At 37.6% G+C, this 21,989-nt stretch overlaps 1 protein-coding gene across 1 annotated transcript; it reads left to right on the top strand.

Annotated features, from left to right (window-relative positions):
• Window positions 1-14,234: 14,234 nt before the first annotated feature.
• Window positions 14,235-21,989, top strand: LOC145788413 (ras-related protein Rab-12-like). The gene is made up of 7 exons (XM_082600181.1): window positions 14,235-14,455; window positions 15,498-15,658; window positions 16,119-16,179; window positions 16,845-16,983; window positions 17,309-17,395; window positions 17,692-17,793; window positions 18,275-21,989. Exons 1-7 carry the CDS (start codon window positions 14,235-14,237, stop codon window positions 18,377-18,379), a joined length of 876 nt encoding a protein of 291 aa, XP_082456307.1. The 3' UTR covers window positions 18,380-21,989.

Here is a 21,989-nt window from a genome sequence, read left to right on the forward strand (position 1 = left end):
AACAAAATTGTTAGCATAGCTTCCAACCAGCGTAGCCTACTTTCGGTTTCGATAGTCTACACTCTACAGTACGTGCGCGGACATTTTGCCGAAAGGACATTTTGCCGAAAGAACATTTTGCCGAAACTCATTTTGCCGACAGGACTAATTACCGAATTCTATAATTTCGCCAATTTGTCTAATCGGCATTTAGTTCTTTCGGCAGTTAGTTTTTCTGCAAAATGAGTTTCGGAAAAATGTCTATTCGGCCAAATGTCTTTCGGCAAAATGTCCTTTCGGCAAAATGTCTTTCGGCAAAATGTCCTTTCGACAAAATGTCCGAGTACCCTACAGTAGGCCTATGGCTGTACGTGTACGACGTATAGTACATTTCATATTGCATAGAACGCTTAAATTTTTTCACAAAATTTCGGGGGGGGCAAATGCCCCCAATGCCCCCCCTGGTTGCGGGCTTGCAGCAAAGCCAATGCAGCTCTGGATATATTTCTCGAAATTTATTGTCTCGAGTAATTTTGCTGCAGACTTCGCCGGCATTTTGGCAGAATATAAATTTTGGCATTATAATTTTATCTCTTAAACTTTGACCTTCTTCTGAAAAAGAAGAATTTTGATAATATTTTTAGTACTTTCAAGAAGTAGGCTTCTGTATAACATTTATATTCGGCAAAAAAAAAAGCACTCTATATCATCTATATCAGCGGTTCCCGAACTTTTCTAAAATATTTGTCTGGTGGACCCTTTGCAATTATTTTGATATTTCATGGCCCTTTCAAAATCAAAGAATGCTATAAACAAAAGTTAAAACTATGAATAAATGCGTTTAATGGGATGGGTGCACTTGTTTTCCTGCAATTAAGTCATCAATGCTTGGTTTGGTTTTGGATAGCGCAACTCTCATGTCGTGTACTAGGCCTACATCCAGTCGGTTTCGGTATTTGTTTTTCATATTGAGTAGAGTGGAAAAGGCTGCCTCACACCCCTAAGTGGTTACAAAAGGAACGAGTACTTTTAGAGCCATCTTGGAAAGATAAAATAGGACTGTTCCATCTTTATCCAAAAGTTACTGCAGCACATTTCTCGGTGAAAAAGCTTTGCGCCACCATCGTTAATCACATCAATAAACTCTTCTTGAATTTTATTCGATTCTGAAGGTAAATCGTCCAACTTGAGTGTAAATGGTGTGTTAATGAAAAGGTGCAATTTGTCAAATTCCTGTAAATCTGAAAAATAATGTGAGATTTCTTCACTAAGAATGGACACGTGTTATTATTCCTGACTTGACACTCACACTGTCTGAAATACCACACGCAGTTAGTTCACCAAAAGAGATGGGTAATACAGTATAATTGTGGCTCAAGCACTAAAAGGAATACTAATGCAAGTACTAAAAGGCATACTGATAACCAACGTAAGATAGTTGATTGGAGTAATGAGGTTGATGAAAAGGATTATCAAATATTGAAACAGCTACTGTCTATTAAGAGACAGCAAAATACGTCCTGACTCTAACGATGTCAGTCTCAAAAAGACAGTTCTGCAGCGACCGTGAGATGACGTCACAAGATCAATTGATCGACAATCGATGAAGGATTTAACGGTTGCAAAGAAGAAAGATTAGATTTGAAGGGGATCCGTAACACCTAACGTTTAAAAACTTTTTATAATTTTTTTCCAGTACAGCATAATAGTGTAAAACATTCGCTAACTAAAGACTAATAATAAAGCAAGCATTACACCCGAGAAAGCTTATTGTTGAATCGCAATCATTAAAAAAATTCTCATTTGATCAGCAGACCCCAGTTTGGGATACTGATCTATATGAAAAACATAGATGACAGAAATGGAAATGATTAAGGTAATGTATGACAAAATTTTCGTGATCCAAAAGTAATCAATGTTACCGTACATTGAGAGAGTACTGTTAATGGCCGTATAAGAACAAAATGGCATCATCAGATGAATGGGAAATCTTAAAGACATGAAGGAGGAGTGTGTTATGAAAAAAATACAGGAGAAACTGATTGAGAATCCAAGAAGAGGAACACATATTAAAACGTGAGACTAAATAGTGTAAGGCGATATGATCAGGCGAGGTTTAATAAAGATGCAAATACAGTACAGTAGCCTAACAGAGTAAAATGGAAAAGTCACTGCAAAAAAACTGAACAACAGTGACTGAACTATAGCTGTGACAAAGGTACATTTATAGCTTAGACCCTTGTGCATATTAATTGACTCAAACATTGTAAACAATAACAATATCATTTTTATCAAAATGATCGTTTATTCGTATAATTTTTCATTATTTTCACATTTTAATACGAAGTGTGATCACTTTTATTGTCTATCACATGTAAAACTCGCTTGAGCATGGAGTCAATTACATTTTCGCAGTCTTCCGGTGTTTGTTCGTCGTTGCACCAAATCTGAATAATAGCCTCTACCAGCTTGGTTTTGGTTGTGCAATGTGCAATCCTATTTGCGGAGACAAGTCTTTACGATTGACCATAAACTTTCGATAGGATTTAAATCGGGTGAGTTTCAATGCCAGTCCAACACTTTTATCTTATTTAATTTGAAAAAGTTGGTCACAATTTTCGACGTATGGCAAGGAGCAAGGTCCTGTTAAAGCACCCGTGAACCATCTGGAAACGCCTAACGTGACGAGTAATGTGACGCAATAATGTGTAATCTCTTTGAAATGCTCTTATTGAAGCCTATGAACTAACCTTATTAAACAACATAACTACCATAATAGAAGTCGGTTTAGGATTGAATGATGCAATAATATCTTCAAAAAACGTGAAAAAAATGGCCTGAGTCAATTAATACCCTCAAGGGTGTATATCAGATTACTGGTAACAATGGAAATGTACATGATTTGCCGCAAAACATATTTCGGCATCAATGATTATATTAGGGCAGTTAGGCTCCCTGTTACTGTTCCGTATTAGTTATCAGGCTTTGATTATAAACTTATTAACAACATGTAAAAAAAAAACAAATTGAAATACATGTATATGAAATAAGAATGTTTCGTTTTTACTGATGCTGCTATTTTTGTCACCAATCAATAAGTTATTATCACGCTTGCATCGATTTTAACTTTTTTAAACGCACAGTTATTTGTGGCACCACAGCCAAAATTGTGTAACATATGGTTACTGTTTCTTCTGAAGGATCGATGGAAACAAACCCGTGGGAAATGTCAATCAAGACAAGCTGTTGTGCTTATATCACGTGCTCGTTTGGTATCATTGTCATGCTTAACTGCGCATGATATAACAAGGCTGCCTTGCCGTTCTCTTCAACAATACATGGTTGAAGACTCTTTACACTTGCAAAACATTTTGGTCATTGTTAAAGCGTGTAGTTACGTCAGTGTTATCTTCGAACGATTCAACCTTTGGAATGATTAGACCTTAGTGATGAGATAATGGAAAGATATAGGCCTACTTTTTGTAGTGGACTCTCTATCTTCATAAGATGTATAGGAAAGTTTTTTTTGTTTTGATGTTGATCTCTTTGTGTTAATGATAGTTTGGACAAAAATTGGATATGAATCTAGTTGATAGAAAAAAGTACAACAAAATATAAGACTGGTGGAATTGTAGCCTACAGGTTTTCGAGGGCCTGTTTAAGAATTACAAAATAGTGAAACAAAAAATACGTTTCATCGCAGAGAGAGTTAGAGCAAAAAAGCACATTGGGTTGTTGCACGTTTACTGCAGTATGTATTGAAAATGTTTAATGTTGGAGAGATAAACATTCATGATTTACAACTTACAAGGTAGGCTACTAGGCCTACATTAGGTTTTATTTCATTATTAAGCTTAAAACAGCCTAGCCTACATGTTTTAGTTATTGCTTTGCTATGCACTGAATTGATATTTCAACAACCATAGTGGTTGTGTCATATAGTATGCAATTATGTATGTATTTGAATGAAGAAAGATAACACATCACAAGGCATGATGCTTGTTATGTAAGAACCAAAAGTGCTGTAAACGGTGATCAGCCAGTAATGCATGATGGACGGTAGTAGGCTAAGCAGGGCATCATACACCTACTGAGTAGTGCAATATGTTACTGAATCTATTGAATCCATTTTGTAAACGACTGTTACAAAAAGGGTGAATCTATCGTGTGGTCACGTACTTTTATTAAGAAAATTCAGACATAAAATTACTTCGGATCTGTTTCGGATCCGGATCTTCGATATCTAGGAGTTGCAGGATCCGGATTGGATTGGATCCGGGTCTTAAAAATCAAAAGCAGGATCTGATCAGGACTCTAAAAATCTTGGCTCCGTGCATCTCAGATACGAATGGATCAGCTTATTCACTGGTACATCATAAAGAAAGCCTTACATCATAAAGAAAGCCAGCTGGATTTATTGAAATGAGGCGGATTTGATGTAAATGAATGTTGACCAAACGTTGCTCATTGGTATTAATCCTTCGAAAATCAAATCAAATTATTTATTCCTTGTAATCCGTTCACACGCTGCTCGTATATTCGTATGACATCTTTTATCGAGAATGTGGTTAGGAATTGAGTGATCTTGTCAAACGTCGTCTCAGCCAACAAGTCAATCCATTTTTCACTTTGATTCAACGTCTGCAAACGTTATCCATACAGAAATGACACCGGTACCCACCGAGGTGGTGGAAAACCGGCCTCCCAGCCGATAAAAATTGCTGTTAGACTTTGATTGATAGGCGGAGTGACAAACCTGAATGATTGAAAAATTGTTTCGTTTTTATTTCGAAGATGCTGCTAAAAGAAATTGTCTTGTTTTGAAATGAAACGACGACATTAACACAAAGAATTTTGCTTCGAAATAAAAACTAGAGGCGATGGAAACAAAAATGTTTCGGATCAGATGTTGGTTGCACAAATTTTTTTTCTGCTTTTTTTGTTGTTCCGAATATTGAAATTCTTAATAAACACTCGATGTTTCTTTCGAAACCGTTGCGTATTTTTCTTTGCTGCACCCAAGTGCTACGTAGCTTGATTGATGATGTATTTAAACTTAAAAGTATATCAGAGCGACGTTGCCTACATAAGAAAGGTGGGAATGGTGACATGTTGCGATTTCTCACGTTGTGGAAAACTTTGTTGCCGTTGAACGTGGAGTAATGAAAAGCAAATATCAAACAAGCCTTGTGTGCTGTAAGATGTTTTACCAAAATCGCCGATGTATGCAACAATTGTCACCTGGGCTTAGATTAACGTGTAACTGTAGACGGTCTCACCAGATGGTCAGCTGTATAAACTCGCTTATTCTGGAAGGCTACAGTGTTGGTTATTTCTTTTCCCATTTGAACTGACAACGAGGAGTGTGGTGCGTATAATTTAATATAATTTTCGTTTTTTTCCTTGTTAAGTTGTGGCTTTTTTTAAAAAACGTTTGTTTTTTTATCATGTTTTTAAATAATCTCTAAATTCTAGAGCAATTAGTTAGATTTATTTTAATCAAAGTAGGCTACATCCGATCCGAGTGAAATCATTTCTTTTTACTGCAATGTGAGAATTGTGGCTGCTTTTGCACAAATAATCTTGATTAAGGGCTTAACATCAGACAAGCATGCCTTAAGTTTCTGCGCAACAGCTGAGTTTTTGATCTCTTTACTTGTTGATCAGCGTCAGTGCAGAAAAAACGATTTGCAAGCAAGTTGCGGAAAATAGTAACAGCTTGCAATGCTAAATCTGCCTCTGGCCTACTGCCGAAATATTTATTCATACTCCAAATTATTATAAAAAAAATGATTGCTTGAAAAAGTTTGCCTCCTAATCTCCGACTCCTGAGTAGTTCTATGGTGAACTATAACATGAACACATAAATGGAATGAGATAAATTTAACAGTTCGTAACAGTAAAACTAAATATACGTAACAGTTCAGTTTTATTGATGGAGTTGAAATTTGGTTTTCACTGATCAGCCTACATGCCGTACATGCGTTAGAAAACTTAATATTAAGAATAGAAGTCAGTTGATTACTTCAAGCAATTTACCGAGTTTACTTATTAAGTTCTATGTATTCGATGCTGAAACTGCTATTATTTTGCCAATGTCGATACTATGGCCTCGATCCCAGTCTTTCAATAGCTATGTCTCTTGCAAGTAGTTTGAATGGCGATTTTGTAACATACTTGTACTCAGGCGCGAATCTAAGAGTTTTTTTCGGGGGGGGCCAGAAAATTTGAAAATCAATTAAAAAAAAAAGAAAAAGCTAAACAGATATGAACAATGATACTACGACATATACGATATGCTAGAAAATAGACATTAAAACAACCATTTTCATCAATTGTGATGCCGAGGGACTAATATCAGCTGTTTAGAAGCATATCAAACCATTTGATGCGAAAACATACAATTTTTCACAAAATTTCGGGGGGGGCCCGGGCCCCCTGGGCCCCCCCCATAAATCCGCGCCTGCTTGTACTCGCCAATTATAAATCTATTGCCCTACTAAGTTTATTTTTTTTGCATTTTGCTTCGTTCACGAAGTCACGCGCTAACCAACTGAGCTATCGGGTTGGCTTTCAAGCATTCAAGACGTCGATCACCTGGTCAAAGATTGTCCAGCCGCCAAAATCAGGTAAGCACTTTAACGGCAAAATTTCATTAACTGTCGAGAAAACCTCAGCCAATCAGAAGCTACGTTGTCTGTGACGTAAGAACGTCAAAATCATGAATGATCATCATGAAACTCAATAATTTAGCCTACTTGTTTTGTCAGCTACATGGCGTGTGGTTGCACTGTGTTTAATGGCCAGTTTGTGAGTGTCACAGTTTGTCTTGTCCCTGGTGGGGGCATTGCGATAAAGCCTTTGTAACATTTCATTTTCTTTTGTTTTTCAACACAGTTGGTGATTGATTGTTGTGACCAAGAACACGTTGGATGTCACCACTCACCAGTGCTATTGCGTAGATAAAAGCCTACCAAATACAGCCTGTGAACAGTCTTCCTCAGTCCTCATAGCGATTGTGATTGAGTGGCAGGGTAGTAAACAGTAGCCTATGCTTTGGGCAAGGATTCATGGAAAGAATTTGGACATATTCTATAAATCCCTGGCTTTAGATTGGAAGGTTCATCAAAATCTAGCAAGAACAAAAAACAGTGGTCAATATAGCATAAATGTGTTGCTCTGTAGAACGTAGTAACTTGCAGCTTACTATAGCTATGTAAGAAATGTTAATAAAATCACCTAATCTGGTTTCAAATTATCAACTGCAAGCTAAGCAGTAAAACGAATGTATTTTATCACAGGCGTCACCTAATTGTTTCCATTTTATATGGTAGGCTACTTTTAATTTGAACTCTTGTTAACCTGATTTATTGGTAATTCTGCTAAAGACGTGGTTGAATTAAGTCAAGTTAACTTTATCTTCGCTTTGAGTTAAAAACAAAATGAAATTGCATTACGGTACTTCAAAATGAAACTAAACAAAATGCGTAGCTGATAGAGCATTAGCAACAAGACGAAATTGAACCAAGACAAAGAATTTTCATCTGTTAAGTAAAATTAATGTTTCGAATCGTCGCAAGTTTTCTTTTGGTTTAACGTTTCTAATTTAGGCAAACCCTCTAACCGTTTTGTCTTCATTGCAATAATCTCCCAAGAGATTGGTGTCTACAAAATGGGTGAAATAATTTCTGTAAAGAAAATCACTGTTTTGTTTAAATCCATCACTGGTTGAACAATAGCTCGCTTGCAATCCTTGGTTTGATGATTTCAACAATCTAAGAAATATAATCATCGGCCGTTACCAAAACTATCTTCACCTTAGACTGCCCCTAGTTGGTGCTCAGCTCTTCTCAAATTTGCAGTAGCTTATAAATATTGCTTGCATGCATGCTGCGATATATCAGTTTCCATTTCAAACGTCAGCTATCGATTAAATAGTGCAATTTGAACAAAAACCTCTATCAATCTGACGTAAGCGATGTCTACTGAACAACGAGATTTTTATGTCAACAAAAATGAGAAAAAATTCATTGTTTACAGATACGTTAAATGCATAGGCGTAGCCAGGGGGGGCGAAAGGGGCCATGGCCCCCCCAAATTTTCAAAGTTTGGATTCCGAAGTTGAACCCTTTGTTGAAAATATAATATAATTTGTATAAATTTATATTGTTTTTTAAGACATCTGGCTATTAACACCCTCCAGGACTTGTTTTAGACACACAGAAAGACACCAATGAGTTTTGCAAATCGTAAATCGCGCAAAGTTTACTCGATTTACGCTTCTTTTAACTAATCTGTGGAAGCAACTTCAGGATCGCTTACTCTGTTGGGTTTTTTTGTAGTTTTTGTGTAGCTAAGTTTTTTTGTGTTCTCTAATTTTAGCCGCAATTTTTGCCCGTTTGTGTGTAACAGCTACCTTTAATAAGTTAATAGCTGTTTATCTGTCTATAAATTTCATACAAATATTCCCTGAAAGTGTTTCCAGAAAGCGCTATAATCCATTATTTAAGTGTAATTTTGCAAAAAATTTTCCGGGGAGCATGCCCCCGGACCCCCCTAGTATACGCGTGCCTTCGGCACGCTCTAACCCCCCATCAGCTTTATTGCTTCTCTTTCTTAACCCACCAGAAAACGCCACTGCAGATGTCTTAAATTAAACACTTTGTCGTTCTCTTCAATTCATCAAATATTTGGCCCCCCCAAATTTTTTTTCTGGCTACGCCACTGGTTAAATGTTTAGATTTTCTCGCCTATTGGTTTGCCAGAAACAAATTAAAGTTGCGAGTTGCCCTTTTTTGGCTATTTTTTGAAACTTGGTCTGTGGTTTTGAGTACTTTTTAGAAGAAGATCTGTTTAATTTTTAAATAAAGACTAAAAACCGAAGCGAAGTGCTAAGCAGAAAAAATATTTCATCATTTTCGAAGCGACACACTCAGAAGAATTAGCTGAACTAGCAACGCACTTATCACGATTGATGACATTGACGACGTCATGATATGAGCTATATGTTGGCACACATGATCAAAAATCAGTAATCTATATGTTGATTTAACATTTTTCTTAAATTTCTTATCGAAAATTCATGAAATTTTTACGATCTTTGAAAAGAATTTCTCACTTTTTTTGTTTGCAATATTCAATATTTTGTTGTAATCGCAGTTATGGTAAAACTGCGAGCGCTAATACGCTGCTGACAAACTCCTGCATCTCTCAACATTGATCAACAATCTGCTGTTTCCAAAGAATCCAGTTGAACATACGGTACACAGCCTTCTTATGAAATAATATTTTCTCATTTATATTTTTTTATTTAGGAAACGGAATCTTTGTGCAATGCGGTTTGAAATTTCAAACAATGCGTCATGACGTCGCGGCTCAAAGTTTGAAAATCACTGTAAATACACTAATAAAACAGGAACAAATTTTAAATGTCGTAAGATATCAATCGTGCTGCAAGTTTGGAAACTTTCACGGACCGTCTGAAAATGACCCAGACAGCAAAATTTGTTATTTTTACATTGATTCAACGTTTGCTGACAGATTTTGCCGTCTGGAGTGGTCTATAAACCACTGGTTCTTAACTTTTTTCTTTCGTGACTAAATAAAACATCACATTCTCTCTCGCCTCTCTGATGCTGTTGCTTAAATATACAGTACGATAGCCCAATCAGCAACTGAGTATAATTCAACGTCTACGGGCGTTGCATCGATGTAAAAATTTGACTGGTTTGCTCGCTGGAGCGCGACGTTATTCCTCAATAAACTTACAAATAGAACGAAAGAAAATTGCCAATGATTCCAAATTCTGGTTGCGTAAAAAACTGATGTGAAATACAAGTTTTTCATGCTTGAGGTGATCTTGCTCTCTTATGGGGCGTGAAGGGCTCGGGATAGATCTGCACAAAACCCACCATCTGCAAGTCTCGGATTATTCTTTATCGTGTGAGCTTTTAGGAGCGAGGGTCTATTCTTTTACCACTCCAGATTCACGATGTTCCGGACTACACTAGAAGGTTACTAGAGAGCAGCTTGCCTTTCGCTTCATCATCCAAGACGCGCTGACCTTTCATTTCGTTAGGTGGCTTGAAAGCTTGATTATGGAAATCTGTATGGTCGGACTGAGAATGCCTCTCTGAAAGCATATTCTTGCATACTGTAAGGTTTAGAACCGTTACTTTAATATTTGGGCTGATTTTTGCCAGACTGGTAGAGAAATTATCTGAGAATCTGGCAGCACTAACTCGATCGATACCTTGGGGTATTGTGGGCAATACAGCATTTTGTGTTTGCAGCAAGTCAAGTGTTAAGGATACCCTTCAATGCACACGAAAATAATAGCTTGACGTAGTATTGGTATTTTTTTTGTGATTTTGTCTTTTGTGTTTGCAAATCCTTTTCATGCTCAGTAAAAAACATTTGCGTTTTCAAATAGTGGCAAAAAAGTTTATGTCAGGTGAATAAAATGATACAATATGTTTCAATTACGTTTCAATCGCAAATATGAAAAAAGTAGTCATTCGCAATAGATGTTTTGACATGAGTTAGTATTGTTGTTTTCATTAAGCGCCTGAAATTTTGTACCGCTCATTCCGTTTCAAGCCTGTCTTTATTTCTGACTTCCCACTGCTGGAATTGTGTTTCTTTCAGCCTATAACAGTGAGAATACTGGATAATAACCAATGAGTAAAAAGCGTAAATAGATTTCAACATTGAAATATGTGTATTCGTTATAATACCTACAAACAGCTAGGTAGGGAAGTATATGCTATGAAATTCATTATACTATTGTAGTTTATATAAATTTATAATGGCTCTGCTTTACTTTCAGAGAGCAAAAAAAAATGAGAGCAAGCATAACTAGATAGTGAAGATGACATCATTTATCTCTAACACGAAATTTTGGATAGCTATCAGGAACCAGAAACGTAGATTGTTGTAAAGTTTCGTAACAAGTTTTTCGATTGGAGAAGTCATAGCCCACATGACTGTGGCAGGTGATATTATCACTTAACGAAGGCCGTTATACAATGAATAGAGTACGAAGGCTTGCGTTCAATTCAGAGTGATAAAATCGATTGCAAGAAGTAGGCCTTCACCTATGACTTGGGCCAGGGGCGATTTTAGGAACCCAGGAAAACACTGAATATTTATTTTATGTGGTGGTTTCTGCTTTTTTAGAAAAAAATACTTATTTCCTCGATGACCTTAGGGCTTAGGCTTACCAGTATTTTTGTATACTCTCTTTCTTAACTCTCAAATTTAGAAGTGTCCTACGCAGTTATGAAGACCCCGATATCTTATTGGTACCGGGCCCAAAATATTCTTTCAACAATATTGGCCATCCGACATGCCGGTTTAACCAGCCCTGAAATTTCAAAGTAGAGCGATAATTTACTACTAGATGATTTCAATGCTGCCCTCAAACATAGAACCTGTGATAAAATCCTGGTTATGCGATGACCTGTTATTGCTTGCGCCGCTTTAATATTTCGAAAGCATAAAGATCTTTGATCGTAGCGATCCATAAGCCGAATAAACCAATAAGACCATCAAAAGAAACACAATCCCATGTCACATCTTTGTACTGTACTGATTTTAAATTTTTGAGAGACTGATCTACACACTACGCCAGTACGCCAGTGTCGAACCCAATAAGAAAAAAAAATCAAGCTACGCTGTTGGGAAAACGGAATCTTTTAATGTAATGTTTCTACAAAAACCGAAACACATCAAATAGATTCATATCATTTTTTACGTACAGTAACATCGTGTTTTTTTCACGATCACTGACAATTTCCAGGCCTCAGTTATTTCCTTTGAATTACCAAAAGACCAGCAGGCTGGGTTGCCTCGTTTTGATCAGCTGTGTGCTTTTAGTTTAGTTACCTCATAGCACAAGGAGCCTAAAACGTCAAGAAGCTTGTTGAACAGGAAAAGTTTATCGCCGATACGTTGTTGAGATGTTTACAAGTGTTGAAGCAACGTTGTGTCACGAATCGATAATGGCATATAAACATGATTCGTGCTTTAAAGGTCGGGAATGTTTTGAGCTTACACTAAGCTGAGCACAACGAAATGATGAGTTTCAGCGGAGCGGGCTCGACTCTGACGACATTTTGTATCAAGATAGTCAGAATGTCATGCGCACGTCATACTGCAGTGAGGTTATTCAGCTTCATCGAAAGTTATCTACAGTAGCTCAGTGCTGGCTATGTTGCAGATAGGTTTGAAGAGACAAAATGTATAAAACGAAATTTAATTTCAAACATTTTTGAAATAATTTTTTGTTGTTAAGCACAGCAAACGACGCAGATCTAATTAAAGACTATGAGTTTTAGCACCAACGATACATACGAAAACCATAAAATCAATGTTGAAAATATAGAAACGTTGTACTGTGTTTATTTTGCGTGTGAGCACGTTCGTATTAACCAATGTCAAGTGTTAACATCTTTCAGTAATCATGTAAACGTTTTCCACAGCTTTTTTGTTTTGATAACACTGGTTGTTCTATTTCAGAAATGTTGTTGGTGTACGACATGCTTCAAGGTGATTCGCTTCTGCATCTTTTGAATTTAAAATCATGCTACATATTTCAACTAAGTTTAATTTATTTTTCCAACAAAATGTAAGAAACAAAACTATAGGCTAAAGTAATATTGCAAAGTGAAGAGATAGCAATCAAACAATAATTGTTAAATCTGCTGCCATTTCAGCAAACAATGAAAATGTTTATCATGGCTAACCCTCCTGATTGAGGATGGTGATATCTCCATGCTGATGTTCATTCTTGATTGGGTTGATCTTTATAGTCGGAGTGGGAAAGCTTTTTAGAGAATCCTGGCAGTTTTGCCTACTTGTAGAGGCTTTGAGCCACTGACGCAAGCCCGGTCACCGAGATTGACAAAGTAAAGTTTCCACTTGTTGTTGAAGTCTTGTTGCTAGGGAACTATTCCATTCATTAGATGCTGCTGAATGGAGAGCAGTCCGGTAGGCACTTAAACATAAAAAGTTTTGTAAAACCAATAAAACATCGAACCAATCAGAAGTTACAGGAACAGTGTTTCAACCAATCAGAATAGCAGGGAAAACAGAGACAAGCATATTTCTTTAAACATAGTAAATTAAGTCAACGTTTTGTCGGCCACAGCTCGGCGTAGAGAGCTATGGCAGTGGTAATCATTTTGACGACGTGCGTTCGAATTCCACCCAAACCATAACTTTTTTTTCTGTAATTACCAAGCAAAGTTCAAAGTATGTCCGCCCCGATAGCTCAGTTGCTTAGCGCGTGACTACTGGAACAAAGAAGCTTCAAGATCAAGTGACGCTGGTTCGACTTTCGGGTGTGCACTTGAGAAACGCACGTTAAAAACTGCTCTCCATTCAGCAGCATCTAATGGATGGAATAATTCCCCGGCAACAAGACTTTAACAATTGGAAACTTCACTCTGTCAATCTTGGTGACCGGGCTTGCGTCAGTGATTCAAAGCCTCTACAAGTATGCGAAACTGCCAGGATTAAGCTCTGCAAGAAGCTTTCCCAGTCCGAGGATAAAGATTCAACCAATCAAATTAGGATCAACTCTCTGGAGTCTGGATGAATGCTATAAGGGTCAGAATTGGATGATAGTCATTTAAGCATGTTCTGATTGGCGGTGATTGACTGATTGTCCTGTTAAGTGGATATCGATCAGTAATGAAATGAGTTGTTCAAACGCACATCTCGAGAGTCGAACCAGTCGCGCTTGATCTTGAGTCGGGCGCGTAACCACTGAGCTAACGGGGTGGACAAGTGTAATTGGTTCTCCTTGTTAACTTTTCTAGCTTTCGAATTGTGTTTCTCTTAAAAAATATCTTTTTAATGATGAATTTCCATCAAGCGCCCTTTCGTGGTTTTCTTCCAGCAGCGGGTGCGATCAATTCTACACTCCTTGAAGTTTCTCCGTAGCACTTTCTGTCTCCCTGTTTAGGTTTTATACAAGGAATTTCTGAATAGTTAGTGTGTGTGTTGAGATTGCTGTTTATTTCGATAGACATGGTTTATAAATTTGTTACTTGAACAGTTTAGATACGAAAGTGTAAACTGTTTCATGTGGGTAGCCTATGTCAAATTTCTATGGCAAAATATGTAAAATTTCCTTAGTTAAAGAAATCTAATCATGTTGTTCACACCATGTTGCAAGTAATGTTGATGTAGGTGATAAGTTTTGTATGCACTTTTATTGGTGTTGTTTGCAACTACAGTATATATTTGAAATGGAAGTGTCATCGGCCAGTTTCGGAAACGAATCATCAACGCAAAGATTAAGTGAAAATGGATGCCTGCAGCAAAATGAAAGAAGAACTAAGAAAAGGTTGAAATATCAACGAAAACTCCGTTCAGAAGGAACAGATGATGATTTGGATTCATCGGGACAGGATTACTTGGAAACAAATGAAAGTGAATTGCGCCATCGCCGCACAGCTGCCAAAACAAAGTATGTCAAATTACGTGTAGAAATTCTCTAAATTGATTTATTGTAGTATTGAAAGCAATGCTCTCCATCAGCTCTATGGATGTGGATTCGTTACTTCTTGAAGTTACATCTTTGATGTTATATCATAACCTTATACTACTGATAGCGTTGAATAAGCATATCATCTATTTTATGACACAGAATTAGTTTCTTTTGTGACACCTTAGTCTTAGTAGTATTAGGTAATAATCAGATTGACCTCCCTTCTCATAATTTTATATCGATACAAGTTGTGCCGGTGCGACTAAACCACTGGAAATCAAAAACTTTCAACTTAACCTAAGAATATCAGCTGCTGCTGACAAGTCTAACCAACAAAATAATGTTAAGCGATATCATTGACATCATCATTGAATATTTTACATTCGCTCGTTTTTACGTGAGGTGGAACTCATCGTGTTGCACGTGAATATCATTTATTAGAATATCTGGAAACACTTGCTCGTCCTCTGCTAGGTAATTTGGAATCCTGGTGAATCTGTAAACAAATTATGGTTTAATTTCTTATAAAAGTTGACTCACCGTCGTCTTTCAACTATGGCCACACTGATGTTGGGTGTTGGACTGTAATGGCACCTGCAATGGTGCCAACTGCTTTTGCAACTTTGAAATTAACTGATTTTGCAGCTATACTTTCCTTACTTGTTATCCAAAAGCTTTAAATCGAACGTAGTTACTGATAGATTGGTTGCTTGTGCGAGACATTTTCTCTGCGAGCCGACACATAACATCAGCGTCTTTTAAAATTTAAAACACTCATGTTTTGACAACTGATACCGCATTCCCATAACGGACATATCTTCATAAAGAAATCAAAAAAGATCTAGGTTACAACAAACAGATGTTATTTTCCGGTGGTCTGTTTTGGTATGTCAAACTAGAATAATGTGGTCGGCAGTGGAGTGTAACAGAAACACTTCTAATTACTCCACTGATTTCACTCAATGTGTTGTCAGGAACTTTAGAATCAATACAAATTTTGTTACCTTATTTCAACTTTCAGTGGATCCACCAATAGATCGACGCCTTTGTCTCATTACTCTCCTGAGAGTTTCGATCGGAGGTTGCAGCTCATCATCATCGGCGACCGAAATGTTGGGAAAACTTCCTTTCTCGACAGGTTCACCTCAGACACATTCCAGGATGACACCCACCCGACTGTAGGTAGGTCGCATGAGGTTTGATGTCAACTTGTTTAATTGGCAAAGTAGGGTTTTAATTGGCATATTCATCCTTATAGATTCGAAACTAAAGATCAATACTTTCCCACCCTCTTTTACCCAGCCACACATTTTCAAACCATTAAATATTTGGTAACACACCTACTACACTAACAATAGGCTACAATGTCTCTGCATTACCAATGGCTTAGTAGCCTACTGGCTACTGCATCAGTAGGTTTCTGTATGTCAAGGACGATATTCAATTTGCTGTAATTTTTTTAGAAAATAATTTTTTACTGTAATGACACGTAATTCTGAAATCAGAGCAAGTATATTCAAGCCAGAAAGATTTTTATCCAAACAATTTGAACTTAATACAACTTACTAGGCCTAAGTCTTGTTGATGGTTAGATAGCTAACCTGTGAAAGCAATTGTAACTTAAATCGTTGTTCTGTGGTAGGAATTGATTTCAAGAAGAAGGTGGTGTCCGTTGGAGGACTTCGTATCCGCCTTCAAATATGGTGAGTGGAATCTTGTAGTTTTTAGATTACTATTGGTCGTGGCGTCAGGAATATGAATTGATGATTTTGTTTTAGAACACACAATCTTTGTGATTGAAAAAAGTGGCAATCAGTTTAAGTGACCTGCTCAGACCTTATTTGCCACTGTCTGACATGACATCTAACTTATGAACCTTTTCCAATTCAATGTTTTGCAGGTTCATTTGTTTGTCACAGTTCCTATTTTATGGAGAGCAAATACAACTTTGTTTATATTTAGTTAGTGGCAGGTTTCGTAGGGAGACTTCGTACTATGTAGAATGTAGCCTAGTCGCCCCTCGTTGTGTTACAAAACAGTAGGCTATGAAGCAAACACATGCCGTGCGAGCCAGGAACAGAGGGGACAGCTGCCCCCCACCCTGTGGTCAAAACTGGTCAAAACTAAAAATCAATAAAAAATAACATTAAAATTGCACAAAATATGTAGCCTACTGTAAAATTTTCATTTGGCACACTCATTTTGTCGCTTTTCAGAAGGAGAATTCGTAAACAAAAAAATCTAGAAAACAAATGGTTTCACCACATTTTGTACATGCGCTATTTTGGTGGTGCCGTTGCCGTCGTTCATTTTCGATTCAGACCACAACAGTTGGAATTTAAAATAATTTCATAAATCTCTAATTAAGGGACACTGCGGGCCAGGAGAGGTTCGACAGCATCACTACCGCGTATTATAGATGTGCCAGCGGAGTGCTTCTTATTTATGATGTGACAAAGCCAGAAAGCTACACCAATTTGACGAAATGGTTACAGCTGATCGAACAGGTGACATAGCTGTAATGTTTCTATGAACGAAATCACCAACCAGCATGTCGGTACAGACGAAGGCTACGACTTCGACTGTTTTTATTGAATGTTCACTCGGCGATGTTTAATTACATCCGAGCTGGACCCAACATTTTGTCAGTACCCTAACCTACCTTGCAAACTTGAAGTTTCTCTTTCGGCACTTGTAGAACGTAACACCACTGATGTATTCCTTTAGACTAGCCTACATCGAGCTTGAGATTGGTGGTTGCTAACCTCGCACGTTGAACGCATGGAATTACTTGAATCACCGAAGTTCCTAACAACTTGTGTCTTGTTGCAGTACGCACCTGGCGAAGTGGAAATCGCCATCATTGGAAACAAGGCTGATCTCGCCGAACTAAAAGTGAACACTAATCAAGCCAGAAACGTGAGTTGTTTTCTTTCATCCAAAATAAATTTGAACATCAAGTTACTATCGAAATGGAAACCGGAGGTTCTGGTGACCATGCAAAGTTGTCATGAGAAGTTTGGTTTCAATTTTGCAATGACTTTTGATAGAGTTGTTGATTTTCATGGATTTCTTCCATTCAAACGTCGACTAAATCTCTCGCTTTTCTTTGATTTTTATTAAATGAAACTGACTACCCCCTCAATGTAAGCTCTCCCCGTCTGGAGCAACTGGCATTTTGACGATCAAAAAAAATGATAACGATCTTATTACAGTTTGCAGAGAAATGCGGTTATTTGTTTCACGAGACCAGCGCCAAGGAAAACTTGAACGTCGACACAGCCTTCATCACGTTGATATACAAGATACTGAAGCAGGTACCGCCATCAATGTAAACCGAATTATTTTGAATTTATCAATTAAAAATCAAATTGAAAGTCTGACCTGAAGAGATGATGCGAGCAGCCTCAGCCTGTGCTGGAACTTTTAGGTTAAAATGCATCGCAATCGATGACTCATTGGCTGAAAAACATAAGGCAGGATTTGTAAATGTTCACAAGCTTTACTCCGACAAATGCTCTTTGATTAGAACCGCAACTCGTTAATCAATAAGGCAACGGATATCGCAAGGCCTGTAGCCTACAGCACAAATGTTTGGCTACAACTTGTGCCTAGTATACAGCAAGAACGGAGAAAAAACGTTTTATCATGTGCGTCTTTGAAATTTTGTCAGTTTATTGTGCATTTATGAAAGTCTAGACATCTATTTCATTGTTTACGCAAGGTCGTATATACCAAATCACCCCACTGCATACACTACTGGTTATGTTAGTTCTAAATGTGGAAACGTTTACTCAGGTTCCGGAACCCCATGAACAAAACCCACGAGTGCTTCGTAAGGTTGACATCACCATCCACCAGAGCAATGACGTCGTTGCTATCAAAAAGAAAGCTTGTTGCTGACCTCTGGTGTACTGTACAATGTGTTGCCTGTGACAAACTTGTACCAACATGCAATAGATTGAGTTTCGCTTTTAGCAGCATGATCGTTGCTTGCTTCACAATATAGATATTAGCGACCTGTTTTAGCCTGATGCTGCGAGTTCGATGTGGTAATAGTGAATTGCACCAGCTTTCGGAAGACAGTTCCCTAATCATGTGCTATGACGAAAGATGTTGAAGTGAGTGAGTCATTGTTTTATGCGGCTTATTTGTATGGCTTGAGGTTACTGTCTGTTGAGTTTCTGTGTTGTTAGGCGTTATTGCTGTGAAATTTGTTGAATCAGTTGATAAATAGATTAGGTGACGTAGTTCTTCTCTTTCGGCACGGTTATTGATCTTACTGTATAACCCTGTCTGCTGATGAAAATGGCCTCTTTGAAGCGCAATTGTACCGCGTTGTTTTCTTTGGCAATAATTGTAATTTCAGTCGGCGAGGCACTGTTGTTGATGATCAAAGACCGAACTTTCATCTGAGCTAAGGTGTTCTTTCAGGAGGGAGTGGTGTGGGCGGATTGTGCTTCTTATGTAGCTTTCCATACATTTCTTGCATGATCTTGTAGACTTAGTTCTTGGTGGTGCACATGTCGTTCTGTAGTGGGCAGTCTTGTACCCAGCAAGGTTCGGATTTTGTCATTTTTGAAGGGCGTTTCGGAGGATTCGTGAGCGTCGAAAAAGGCGGACTGGAAAATCCAGGTCTTTGAAGACTTTCTTTACTTTACGGTCCGCGTTGTCGTTCATAAAAGGAAATTCAAAATGTATTGGGTTATATAATATGGTGTTGGGGTTTTTGTCTATTTTCCTGGTGTCGTCGTCGTCGTCTGGGTGATTGCTCAAGAAAGTCCTTGGGGTATCCATTGTCCTCGATCGTCTTCTCGAATTCCGTCAGGTGTGGTGTTGCTCTGTTGGATGAGGAACAGCTATTCTTTCTTCTTTGTATTTAGTTTAGTAGTATGGACTTCTTGGTGCTTGTGCGTAGGGCCGAGTCAAAGTGTGGAAGTAGTTTTGTCTATGCTTTTTTTCCGGCAAAAATCGTGGTGGATTGTATCGTGTCTGTCGATTTTTATAGTAACGTCCAATAGTGAGATGGCGTTGTCTGTTGTTGGCAGTTCCGTTCCAAAGTTAATAGCTGGGTGCGCTTGATTAAGGGCGTTTTAGAGGGCTAAGGCTTCTCTGTTGTTAACTGTCAGCAAGATTGTATAGTCAACGTATTGCCTGTAAGACAGACGACACAGACGGCCATTGCCAAAGAGGCCATTTTCATGAGTCCAAAGATCAATAACCGTGCCGAAAGGGAAGAACTACGTCACCTCATCTATTCATCAACTGATTCAAAAAAATTTCACAGCAATAGCGCCTAACAACACAGAAACTCAACAGACAGCAGCCTCAAGCCAAACAGAAGAGCCGCATAAAACAATGACTCACTTACTTCAACACCATTCGTCATAGCGTATGATTAGGGAACTGTGTTCCGAAAGCTAGTGCAATTCGCTATTACCACAGCGAACTCGCAACATCAGGCTAAAACAGGTCGTGAATATCTACATGGTGAAGTTTTACCAACATGTTGTTTTTGAACTTTCCTCCTTTCCAATGCGCTTATCCGCTGTTGCGCAATAAAGTGCGGAAAAAGCTAATTGTTTATTCTTCTTGCTGTTAAGCGCACTTGAAGACGTAAAATCACTTTGTGTCCTTTTCGAAGAATACTTTTCCATGTCATTTACGCTTGCTTGTTTGCGACATCGTGGAGGTCAGGAACCAGTGGTACAAAATAGACTTTTCTTTAATAACTCAAATAATTTATGAACAGTGTATACCAAACCACACTTTTTATAAAGCTTCACTATTTACTCACATCTTCAAAACATTTATACAAAAAAATTAATATTTTGATGTTTATTTTTAAGTTTTAAATGCCGCACTAAAGTGTCACACTCGTGCCTAGGGAAGGGAGCAGTGGGACACTTCAGAAATGCATTTAATGCAATAAGAAACTAGTTGAAAATAAAAAACAGATTTTGCATTGCTTTCATGCATGCATTTGTGTATTACAAGGCATTATTTCGACACTTTACATCACAGAAACGTTGCAATAAATAATTTTAATGGATTGACGCAACAAAACTGTCAAACGTACAAAACAAACACAACTGAAAACAAAACAGAATACACAATGGAATTGTTTAAAATATGTCCCATGACTTTTTTGAAAAAAAGGATTTGTTAACACCATTTATAATGTGTTATGTATGCGTGTTATGTGTTATGTAAATGTATGCGTTTATACTGTCCCACAGGTCCTTGAACAAGATGTCCCACTGGTGCCTGAACCCCATATTGAATTTTTGCCTCTCAGTATAAAACTTGAAAAAAAAACTTTGCAGTTTTTGCTTAATGGAAGTGCAAGTTATAAGGATTAACTCAGTCTAAAACTACTTCATACAAAGTTACTGTTGAACCAAAAATATAAAAGAAATCTGACCACTCCTGTTTACTTTAACAAGTGAACAAAATCTTTGTGATATCATTCTTGAACTACACAAAATTTTGCCTTCAAACTACGCTTAACAATATTGTCTACTGACTAGTAGGCTATATCTCGGTTCTACACGTAAAATTTCAGTCATTTACGTTCACTACGGTTCAAGAAAATGACATTGTCCCACTGGTCACCGATTCCCCCTACAGTATTTTAGCTGGCCCATATGAACAACAAAGTTTTGTCGCTCCGAAACCAGAACGGACATTCAGTGTTTGATTGCATCTAGGTTTGTTTATAATTCTTTTCAAGAGGATGAACAAGACGATAACACATAGCCTATTTGTTTTCATCAAATGAGGAAAAGTTGTATTTGGTGTTGCTATATTTTGTTTGTTAGTATTTAACGATTAAATTGTTGCTGTATTTTTGATACAATACTAAAGTAGCCTGTGATTTTTCGCGTTTGATCAATGTACTAAGTGAAATAAAAAACCGGCTACTGGTGTAATGTCGCTGCGTAGCCTATTGCCATTTTTCGGTTAGCAAGTTTGCCACTTTTAGAGTCTCTGTGACCAATTTTCACATTAAATTTTAATGGAAACCGTTAATTGGTCAGTTTACAGATTATGTCGCGAATCGCCATGTTGTTGCCAATTCTCTCATCACGTTCTCGTAGCCTACTCTGGGCGTCTATGTCCAGGCTCCTGTTTGTAACCAGGCGGGTTTGTTTTCGCACGGGTATTGAAACTTTTTAAACCATCGCAACTTGCAGCAGGCCACTTCGAACAATGAACCCTACTCCATTAGAATTTAAATCTAACTCTTGTGGTGATTAGTTTTTGATCTTAACCAAACTCCTATGATTCTAACTGTACATCCATTGCCTGTCGACATGTTTCTGATTCTTTCTTTCAATATTATTGATGTGGTGAAAAACAAACGTTATGCTTTCGGCGATACTTTTTTTACTTGTCTAAATCGTTGATCATTGGTCAAAATTTACCAGGTTAGCTCGAAGTTTATTAAAATAACTGATCGAAGTTATCGTGTACTATTGCAGTAAAAAGTAAATGCTTCATTTTATTTGCA

This window comes from Aplidium turbinatum, chromosome 2 (genome assembly GCF_918807975.1).
Source record: "Aplidium turbinatum chromosome 2, kaAplTurb1.1, whole genome shotgun sequence".
NCBI lineage: Eukaryota > Metazoa > Chordata > Ascidiacea > Aplousobranchia > Polyclinidae > Aplidium > Aplidium turbinatum.